Genomic DNA, 11539 nt, shown 5'->3' on the forward strand with positions numbered 1-11539 from the left:
CCTCTTGGAAGATAGATTCAGAGATTGCAATGGTACCAAGATAAATTCTTCTGGAAACAATTATAATAAAATTTTGACATCTTAGCAGTAGAGTTTGAAGAAGAAAAACCGTAAAACTTAATATCCATAAGTTACAGCTTTACTCAATGAAGTTCTAATCTCAGGAGGTAGTTGATTCTCACAGTAGAGAATTACTCGCATATACTTAAGTAGATTTCATATGCTACTAGTTGCTCCCCAATACTACTCTGCATTCACAAGCATCCAACTCTCTTAGGCAGTCTAGCCAATCTCTACAGGTCAGACAAAAGATTCTTGATAGTTAACTATACTACCCTGTAGTTTGTTAATATCTACCCAACAAAAATGTTTTCACTGCTGCATCTACAATGCAGCTGCAGGAGAAAAAATCTCTTCTTATCAATTATAATATGTCAGTAGCAAGCTGACATGCCTGAGTAGATGCAGTACCAACTATGGAACTCTCTACTCATATATACTTAGTCTTCTATAAGCATCCGTAGCTCCTGAACATCTATCTAGTTCTACTTTATTGTATATCATTCCAGATGATGGCTACATAGCTTCCCTGATAGACACCTTTGGAGGTTGACTACCAATAGGTGCTACCCACAGTCAATCCTCCTAGAAGTATCTCTCATTGTGACCTCAGACTAGTGTCTTAGAGTCCTTAACAATTCTCTAATACTATTACACCTTCAGGGCAACAGACTTCAGTTACCTTACCTATAGGCCTCCGATAATCTCACATACTACTTCTAACTTTAAAGTAGTATTACTCTATTAGTTCTGGTCTATTTTGCACAAAGCCACCTGGAGACTATTCTTCAGGGTCTCCAACATCCCCTTATATATCCTGGGGACAGCTTCTGATCGACTGAACGGTGTGAGCATATATGGTGTTACAAGAGCATCTACAATTGTAGACTTTTACTAGACTTACAGCAACTATCCAAGCCGTAGCCCATGACTATAGGGACTTGTGATGGGGCAGGAGGGGTGTGTTAACCACCAAATCTTCAAGTTACAGCTTGTTTGAAGCTTAACTGGTTGTGCTAGAGTGATCCACACAACCTGAGATTCAAACATCCGACATAGTTTCATGTGACAAACAATCTAGTAACTTTCCCTAAAGCCCTGTGTAATAAGCTACTTTCAAGGTAGGATAACTTGGCTCCATAGCAGGATAACCCATGGACCCACTGTAGAGCAATTTAGGGTCACTCCCAAATTGACTACTTAGGTTACCCTACTTAGTAGGGTAACTACCACTTTTTACTACTACCTATATACTTCTTAGTATAGCATAGCATGTCCAACTGAGGTACCTAACCCACAATTCCTCTGCTCTGTAGACTCTGATCTACTACCACTTCTACCGAGGTAATCTCTTAATACTAGTATGGGCATGAGTTTAGCTAACTATAATAGTACTTCATGGAGTCCCATTACAGGTATTCACCAGAATTGTGAGTACTAGGAGATCCTGAAAACCATCACACTCTCTTCGGAAATTAGTATTTTGTCAATTGGGAAACTGTCTTGTTTCCAATAGTAATTATCTGATCTTCAGAGTTATTAGACTTATGGCCTGGTTCTCAAGTCAAACTGTATTTACTCTAATTGTCTCTCGTATTAATGAAATAATCAATTTCATATAAGGGTCACATATGTAGGAGTAGTAGTATATGAAACATTCCTAGGTTGCTGACTTTAAACCTCTATAGCTTCTAATCCAACTAACAAATCTTTTCTGAATGACTTCTTAATAATTTGCAGGAAGTCATTCTACTGAATTGGTGGATAATCCCTCAGTTGGCAACCCTTGATTATTTCATGTAATAGGACTTTGGTCATCATATGGTATTAGTGATTACTTTTCTAACTATGATGCATTCCTTGACCTATTTGTAACACTCTATGAAGTCTGTTGACTTTCTTAATAGTGTTTCTTAGAAGTTCTAAACTCTTCTAATCATTGTAAGATGAATGTGAATGTATTAGTTGTTTATCAAGATCCCCTAACATTTAATACCATATCTCTGTACAGAAATGTCCCATGACTTATAGTCCAATCCAAAGATGATACATCTTTGAAGCCTAGCAACTTCCTGAGTAGTGGATGGATTTACTCCATTCTACTTCTCAGACCTTGCTAAAGGTCCCCTCTTGCATATCCTGCGAACAGGATCTAGTCATATTGATGATAGCAGCATATACTGTATTATTCTGACTTCTTCAATTCTGTGGTACATCAGCATAAAATATCAATTTGTTGTAGAAGTCCTCTGGAGTACATCCCAGACACATCCCATGCATCCTGTTACCTAAATAGGAAAATTTGTATGAGCAATTAGCTGTAGAAAATAAATATTCTGTACTAAATCACACTACAAACAGAGTAATATTTTGTACACTTACAGGAATTAAAAGTAGTAAGATTCCCTTCTTCCTATATTGAAAATTTGATTTTCAAAACGGCATTAGATAGGGGAAAACTTGCCCAATTCAGCTCAAACTTTGTCAGGAGATATAAATAACTACTATCTTTTTCATAAAGTAACCTGTTTTATCTAATTCTAAAGTGAGGGATTTTACATTCATTGGAAGACTTTAGGAAGTCTTCCAAATGTATAGGATATAAGAAGATCCAAGTGTAAACTTAATTTGAGAACACATCAATTGTTATTTTTGCTAATGTATTATAGTTACAGGATGCAACTAAGATAGATATGTACTAGTATGATAACATGCAGGCCTTGTAAGGGGTTCGGAAGGGGGTATTGGAGACCAGAGATTCCGATCTTGAGTGGTGTTACCCTACTTAGAGTAGTTCCTAGTTATCGGATTCTGGTACTCCAAATACTACTTGTATTACAGATTTTGTAACCGGTATAGGTACTCGGTTATTGGTTTTGTTTTATGTTTTGTTTTAAGTATGGCTTTGATACTTAGTTTGTTTTAAGTATCGTTTGATACTTAGTTTTGTTTTATGTTTTATTTTAAGTATCGCTTTGATACTTAATTAGTTTCACCAAAGTGTACCAATTGATATCTTTGATTAGTTTCATTCATGCTAGACATGAACAGATTTGTGTATTTAAAGACCACCTGTTTCTACGATAAAAAAGGCAGACTTCGACAGACAGTATTTTAATATACTTGGTTGAACGGTTACTTCTTTGTTCCTCAGTACACCCTCGAAGCCTCCTTTAGTTCTCAGCTCTCGCCTCCTCTCCAGAAGAGCAGGCCACCTGCCAACTATAGTATCCATTACCGATAACGTGATTAGCATCTTACGAACACGTTATAGTTTTACACTGTTGCACTTATGGTTTTCCTTATAATATTTCTCTATTATATAAAGCTTATACAGAGGATGCAAACCTGTATATATATACTTTTACATACTTTCTTAATTGCATCAGAATTAAGAACAAGAATCTCTATGATCTGACTTTGTACCTTTTCCCTCCTTGCAAGAAGTATACTTATAATATCCTCTTAATATTACATCTCTATAGTCTATATTACTATTAAAATTATATTATTCACAAAATTTAGTAAAATGCTTAGTACTTACTAGATTGTAATACCCAATCCTACTTATATTCAGCTTTGTAATATACTAAAAATTACCTTCCTAATACTAATATCTATAGAGTTTCTAGTTGTTTTCCAACAGGATCTCTCTGCTGAAATTCTGGCTTTAAAGTCTGATTTTTTCTTTAAAGTTATATTTCTCCTTGATGTATAAGGTAAAGCTGCTAAGACTTGATATTCTAAATGTGGTAGTACTTGATGTCATCTTTTTGCTTTAGTAAAGAGCATCTACCCTATACCAATACATGTAAGATTATTAGCTATTCTGTAGTTGGCACTTAAGAATACTAGTAGTGGGCAGTTCATGGATTTGGCAATCTTAACTTTTGTATTTCAGATTTAATAATAATAAATCAATTTAATAATACTTTAAGGTGAAATGAAGTTCCTACTATATAACCTAAATCAAGCCTGAGACTACAAATTATACTCCTAGTTTCTATCTTGTACATTCAGTGTTTTTATATCAGTACCCTATACATTCTTTATTTTGATAATATATAATTATAATATTATAATATTATGTTCTAATATTGCCATGTATAGTCAGTCACATTCTATATATCCTATATTTTAGTAGATATAGCCTAATACCTATTCCTATATCTAATTGCATCCCGCATTACAGACAGCGCACAATGCTGGAGATTCTTTTTGCTGATGTGCTAAATATTAGATTTTTTCAATTTTTTTCACCCCCCTTACTGTATCCTTGCTACCTATAATTCCTATTTCTACATCTTTAATTTGAGGCATTGGTTGCGATTGGCTGTTAAATATCAATGGTGCATGCTCCTGTTACATCGACCGACCAAAACTTCTGTCACCATATTCTATTACTCTTATAATACTTGGGTGCAAATCAAGTTATGGGCTCATCGGAGAGGGGGGGGGGAACGCAGCAAAATCCAATGCCAGTTGCACCATAACTGAATTTGCATGCAAGCACCAAGTAATAATATAATAATATGTCATTGCGCTTGTGGGGCGCTACAAGCCATAAATAAATTTACACAAAGGGTGACTAATGCTCACTGATCTGTCAAAGAACCCATGATATCTCAAACGGGCCCCACCCGTCAAAAATGCCCTGGTCCTACGGCCTATAGGAACGTTGCAACATCACCATTATTCTATAGTAGAACCTCCAATATTTTTCTTCACGCCTATGATTCCGTGTCCCCCTCTGCTGTCCAGTGTCACACTTGCCCATCCCCAATCTACGTCAAAAAATTGAATTTGCAACAGAAACTCCGAACAAATCCTAAAAAGCCTCCATTTTTAAAACTAACAAGCAGAGCCAAATATCCTCTCCCATAATTGTTCTGCTACGGCAGTTCACAATAAGAGCAAAAAGTGAGGCGAGTATGTTCATGCAACTTTGGTGAAACAGGGATTATTTGTATGAACATCAACATTATGACACCACACCCTAACGGTGTGTTTCTCTTTGAGTCCTCCAGTTAAAGACCCATCGCAAAATTGCGGAGGCACTTCTTATGACTAGTCTCGACAGATTTGGCATATAATATCGTGGCTAAGAAAGTAAAAGGAAGCTATAAAAACAGCTATTCTCCCTCCGATCGTTGGTACCAATTCGATTTTATTCAATAAAGGATAAAGGGGCCATCCGCGCGCCCCCGGGAAGAACAGAGAAGGAAAAAGGAAAAAAGGAAAAAAGAAAGAAATGGAAGCGAGTAACGGAAAAAGAAAAACATCTCGAGTCCATTCCGCGGCACCCGGCCCAGAACTCTACCGGGTAGCCCTAACACTTTCCCGATACCCCATATTGGTCAACCAGGCCTCAATTTCACGCCACTTAGCAATCTTGTATCCAGTCCTCTTTACAAATTGATCGATAACGGGAAACGCTGCTATATCTGCGAGGGAAAACTCGTCTCCTGCAATTTGTCCCCCGGCTTTGGAAAGATATTCTTCCCATATCGCGAATTCCCGCTCCACGGCCCCTTCGTCGTGCGAATGTTTCAAGACAGTCGCAAGCTGTTCGGATTCTTGCATTCGCTGCAGGACACGGGCAAAGGCTGCGCGCTCGTCTGTTAACGATGGGAGTAGCCACTTATCCTCTTTTGAGGGGTAGAACATTTCTAGGTATTGGATAATGGCGAGAGATTCGCAGACAGTAGTTTTCTCTTTGTCAATATCTATGAACACCGGAGTGTGGCCATGTGGACTAAGGGTTAGGAAGGAAGGCGTTTGAGTCTCGTCCTGCGCCTCGGTGATCTTAAGTTCATGGTCGACGAATCGTATCCCCTTCTCATGGAGGCAGATTTTCACCCGCAGACCGCCAGGATCGTTTCTAACAAAGAAGAGCTTTGGGACCTGTTCCTTCAAGTGGAGGACGTCCGAGCCGGCGCCGTAATAGGTGTCCCAATCGAAATCGCTTTGATGGTTTTCGGAGCCGAAAGCTTCTAGAAGCTTTTCGGCTTCAGGTCCCTCGCCGTTTATGACCTCCCGTGGCTCATGCTCGGACTTAGAGGTAGCTCCTTGGCCATATATAGTCTTTTCGTCTGACGAAAGGAAAGTAGCTATTTGTCGGAAGGTTAGAGAAATCCGTTCGCCGTTATAGGATAGTTCTTTGGGAGTCTTAAGAAATTCCGCGCGTTTATCTTGCTTGATTCCGTGAAGCCACTTTTTGTTGCTCTCGAGACCAAGAACGAACATTGAATTATGAGGGAGAGGAATCCGTTGGGTTGGTCGTTGTGAGGATTGTGGTGCCGATTCTTTCGTTTTACATTTATCGGGGTTCGTTTCCGCACCAGAGGATTCATCTGGCTTTCCTTGGTCCTTCTTGGTGCGTAGAATCATGACCCTTTGAGCTCCCAAACTCACATTGACTATCTTGGATCCCTTCGCGATGTCCAGAGTCTTGTCAGAATGCTCTGAGATATAATCATTTCCATCTCGGTAATGTTGGATCAGAACGTGATTGACTGGTTGCTTAAGCACCCTTTGGACATACTCCCGAATGAGTCCAACAGTGTCTGAGAAAGGTAGCAGAGGAGGGGATTCGTCAGCTGGATGGCGGTAGATGGGGAAACTATAAAACATAGTGAGTCCGAAATGCTGCTAGAAATGTGGGGACCCCCCGGAGCCCTTGCGCGAAAATAAGGTTATGTTTCAAACTTACCTCCCATCATCACTAATTTCTCCCTCAACAGCAACCAACCGTGGAACCTCCCCCCCACGATGATACATGCTCCTCCATGCAACCTCCTTCTTCAATCTTTCAAATGCCACATCCGCTAGATCTGCCGGTAGAATGTTATTCACCACCTCGGAATCACCCTCACCCAACACATCACCCTGGCCCAGGACAGGCGCTTTCGACTGGAACTTTTTATTGCGGCTAGCCATTCTAGGCTTACGCAGCACCGGTTCTCTGGTTGCGGGAGCCCTTTCTATCGGATTTTTATCCTGAATGGGCGATTGAGGTTTGGCAGAGGTTGGGCTGGGAGAGGTAGGAACAGGAGATTCTGCCCCTCCCTCAACCGCTGCCCCGGCTGACTCACCAGAATCCGGTGGCTGAGGTGCATCGCCGTCTTTCAGCGAAAGAGAATCCAGCCTCAGCTCTCCAAGCTCACTCGTTCGTTCATAATCATAGTCCCCCCTTTCATAACCAGAGCTCTCGGTATCAACTTCGAGCAACTTTTCCACCTCTGCTTTCGCGTCATCCTTTCGTGCACTCTGGGCCGTAGCTGATTTCAATCCCTCCACCATCTTGACTAAATCTTCCCTTGAGATTCCAGTTGCTCCAACGTTCATCCCTAGACTTCCTGAAACGCCAGCATGGGCTGGCCCAGTTGCTCCTTTCGATTTGTTTCTTGTCTTCTCCCAACTTTTGGCCAGCAGGGTACTCCGAACCTCCTCAACAGCAAAATCATCAATCATAACTCGCATAGCTCTATCACGTGCCATCTCACTTCGGTAGCCCACACAGTCCGTCAAGATGGTGACCTCGAGCCCATGCTTTGCAGCGTCAGCAGCTGTAGCGAGAATGCAGGCATTTGCGATGGTCCCACATAGATAGAGTTCCGTGATAAATCTCCCCCTCAAAGTCTCGAGAAGCTTCGTGTCTTTAAATGCGGAGAACCAAGTCTTTATCAAGACCCGGTCCGGAGGTGTCTGTATCACGGGAAGTAGCGGAGGATAGAATTCACTCTCAATTGAAGAAGGAGCGCAAGGAGGATTGTCACTCTCAATAGCTAGAAATGCGTCGGTATGCAACTGGGGGGGGCCAACATAATTTTCTTCTGCTGTGGTGTTGCTGCGCTTGGCGGTGGAAGGGGATAATTGTCCATCGTGTTTAAGAGTAGTGGCACTCTTACCCTTCCTTCTAGCGCCCTCTTGAGTATTAGCCTCCGGTAGAGGTTCTTGTTCCTCCTCATCCACATAATACCCCTCATCGTCGACAAGAAGTACAACCTCATCGTTCCTGGGATCCTCGCAATCACGTGGTTTTCTATACTCGGAACGTACCCAGATGACGTCGCCACCCCTTGCGCGGAAATGAGGGAGGAAATTTTTGATGTTATCGACAAAGGACGGCTTGCCGGGCTCCGGGGGGGTCATGAGACAACGACCCATGTGGGGGTCAAGGAATTCATTTTGCAAACCAACCAGGAGAAGGGCACCTCGTGGTCCCATTGTTGTAATACCAGTAGGATGTTAGGGGAACGTGCCCCTTTTCAAAATACCGATTTAATAATTTCGAGACGAAAGGAGAGCCAAAAAAAAAAAAAAAAAAAAAAAGGTGTTTATATATTTCGATATGTGATGCGCCGGTACTTTATTTTAGTAAAGGGGGAAAAAGGGCGAGCGGAAAAGAGAGTTTGTGTGTGCGTTTCTTTTTTTTTCTCTTCTAGGCGCAGGCAACAAGCAAGGTAAGGTAAGGGAGCTTACAGATAAGACCCCGGACCTGGGTGGGAGAAGACAGGTATTTCAACTAACCCTTCGGTGAGAAGATTATATTCCCGCCAGAGAGGATCGGCCGTGGTGGGCTGGAATAGTGGGGGTAGGGCAGAGGGGAGAGTGACGAAGAGAGAGAAAAAGTATCTAGGCGGCGACGGGGCAGACAGAATTGCATTAAAAAACTCTTGTGGTACTGTACTGCCTGAGACTTAATGATGAGATGGGATTGGTGACCGTTGGTCTGGACTCGGAGGAGAGGGATCGTGCACTCCCATAGCATAGTGACCGCATTTTTGGCACCAGGAAGGTATGTTATAAGACTTAACCCTCTCCTTGTCACTTGCCAATCGCCACTGGCTCTAGTCACCTCACAAAAGAGAATAGGTGGCCCGAGCTGTCCCACCACTACCGTCATTCGTGGATCAATTGAATAAAGCTTTCCCAAGCTTACCTCATGGTGGCCTGTGATTAGCCGGGTAGTCTAATGTTTGCTACGGGGCCACTACAGTACCGGTCAGTACTCTGCCGGTACCCACGGTACTTGAGGTGGTAGGCTACGGCGAATTCCAGCCAGAAAAAATTGTCTCTCACTCTCTACAGCAAAAAACAGGAGGGGCGCCATTGGTAAGAGATGATTTGTTTCCCAACCCTGGACCCGGGTTAGCTCTGCTGGTGTTTGTTCGCCCTTAATTTTTACCGGCCGATGAGAATTGAGATGTGGTGGATGCTTGGTAGGGTTGAGGTTGGGTGTGGGAAGAAGTGGTGTTGTGGGGAGTTGAGCATCGTTGGCTACAACCCACATCCCCTACTCGTACATTATATAGTTCACTGCACACCACTCAAGCCTTTCCAGCTCTCCCAGAGGGTGAGATAGGATGAACGCTTTGCCACTGGGGCGTGGTAGGGAAGCTCCAGTTTATTCTACCTGACTGCAATATGGCACCGAATTTCCATGTGTTTATGACCAGCATGTATTATGTATGTACTCACACAGGTGAATCGAGTTGGCTATCCACTTGGCATTTTCCAGAACGAGCCGGCCCATTATTTACCTAACTTACCATACCATCCTCTTTACCGGCATCTTCCCATAGGAAAGCCGAAAATGGTCTACCACAACCGATCCAGGGTTATACGGATATCCGCATCACACACGATCACCATCATATAGAACCGGCAATAGGCAAGCAATCAAGCAACTCACCGCAAGCACAGTACTGTACAATCACGATTACCATCGAGGCTCTCTAAACTTGCATGCGGTAGAGGTTTCCTTTTTTTTTTTTTTTTTACCCTCTCTTCTCCCTACTCGTATAAATTTATCTACAAATTACTAGCAAAAGAGTCGTTCATCCTTAAATGCATGTCCACGTCGGCTTCACGCAGTCTCATATATTATCAAATGCCAACTGCTTTGCTGCCCTTTCCTACTTCTATCCCCCGTTTCGCCTGTTTGGCCTGTCTGGCCTCTCTGTACTTCAGTCTGGGCACCAGTGTATCGGTGCAGCGGTCTACCGGTATGTGCGAATTTGCTTGCCTGCTTTGTATGATATGTAGCATACGTATTATATTTCCATACAGCGTATATTCATATTCCTACATGCTCAACCCCTTGATCTCACATACGGCGCCTCCACTCAGTCTCTCCCACATTTCCCCCCCCCACACACACTCCCATAAACTCATTCAATCACACAATTCCTCCAATTCTTCATCCTCCATTGCTCTCTCAGATCCCCTCTGGTCTCTTTACCTGTTTGCTTCCCTCAAAGCACTTCCATTAGCCACCAAACACAGATTCACGCACCCTCTCCTCCCTAGAGGGGGAGAAAAGAAAAGAAAGAGGGGATAAAAAACCTTTTCCCAACCACTTAAATGTAATATTCCTTCTATCCCTTGCTCTTTCCTTTTCATTCTTTCCTAACAAACAACCGGCTGCGGGAGTAGTAGCGGACGCAGCCGAGAAGGTTGTGACAATCATCTCTTCGTAATAAGAGACTTACCTTTCCACCTCTCTACCGCTCCCCCCCCATATCCTGTTATTCAATCATATGTACCAACGATTCACCTTCCCACTCAGCTATTGCTAGCTGCCTATACCTCATTTTCTACGATCTCACCGCCAGCATACTCGTACATCGTATATACCCTTGTGATATTTGTTAGTGTTGTGTTATTTCAAATTGAGCAATGCCTGCAGAAAGCTCAGCTCAAACACACGGCCCCCAAATGAGCTCTCCCGATTCAGAAAAGTTGCAAGTTCGGTATCGATATCTCTTGTTCCGTAAGGACGGTTCAGTTTGTCCTCTTGTTGCTGCCGAGGACCTTCCAGCAATGGTTACGGTCATTCCTCCGCTTGACATGATAGGCGGCATCACCCTTGTCCAGGAGATTGCAAAATCGTCCGGAGGGGAAAGCCCTGAGCTGCATAGGGACAAATTGCTGTCCAATTGTGGGCAGAGGGAATTTGAAAATGGTGATGATGAAAAGGACAGGATTGGGACCACTCCCTCGGGTCCGCCGCACAACTGTCTCAGTCAAGCCAGGAAAATGCACACGTGTGCTATCCCCGGTTCTAACACTGGTTCTGCTTCTCGGAGAGGAGAGGAAACTCTGGACAATGATCGTTTTTACATTCACCCAAATCACTCGCAGGCCAGGTTACAGAACGGAAAGCCTTCCTTCCTACTCCCGGAAGCTCCTACGGCTCGCGAGTCTCGTCTGAAGGCTTCAGGTTTGTTTAAGAAGGATCTCTGCCAAACCTTCCTACGTGACGCTGTTTGCAAGTGGGGTGCCGACTGCACTTTCCGTCATGAGACCCCATTGAGGCCAGAAAAGTGGCAGAAGGCAAGCTCTATTGAGGCCCCGGATGGCACCGGGTCTCTAGAAGATACACTTTGCAAACCCGAAACTGACGAAGACCATAATAATCAATATTCTTCCGACAGTGGTGAAGCCGGTAGTGGTAGTGGTATAACTGCTGTTG

At 43.0% G+C, this 11539-nt stretch overlaps 1 protein-coding gene; it reads right to left on the reverse strand.

Moving 5' to 3' along the window:
• Positions 1-4843: 4843 nt before the first annotated feature.
• Positions 4844-8495, reverse strand: GSTUM_00011882001 (uncharacterized protein). XM_002842208.2 has 3 exons: positions 7416-8495; positions 6773-7301; positions 4844-6682 (listed from the first exon to the last, which is right to left on the reverse strand). Exons 1-3 carry the CDS (start codon positions 8287-8289, stop codon positions 5377-5379), a joined length of 2709 nt encoding a protein of 902 aa, XP_002842254.1. The 5' UTR covers positions 8290-8495; the 3' UTR covers positions 4844-5376.
• Between the last annotated feature and the right edge of the window lie 3044 nt (positions 8496-11539).

This window comes from Tuber melanosporum (assembly GCF_000151645.1).
Source record: "Tuber melanosporum whole genome shotgun sequence assembly, scaffold_91, strain Mel28".
Classification (NCBI taxonomy): Eukaryota; Fungi; Ascomycota; class Pezizomycetes; order Pezizales; family Tuberaceae; genus Tuber; species Tuber melanosporum.

Coding starts and splice junctions, on each gene's coding strand:
- GSTUM_00011882001 (XM_002842208.2), bottom strand. CDS start 8,289: ATGGGACCACGAGGTGCCCTTCTCCTGGTTGGTTTGCAAAATGAATTC. Junction 7,302..7,415: donor CCATGCTGGCGTTTCAGGAA/GTCTAGGGATGA, acceptor ACGCGAAAGCAG/AGGTGGAAAAGTTGCTCGAA. Junction 6,683..6,772: donor GAAATTAGTGATGATGGGAG/GTAAGTTTGAAA, acceptor TATGTTTTATAG/TTTCCCCATCTACCGCCATC.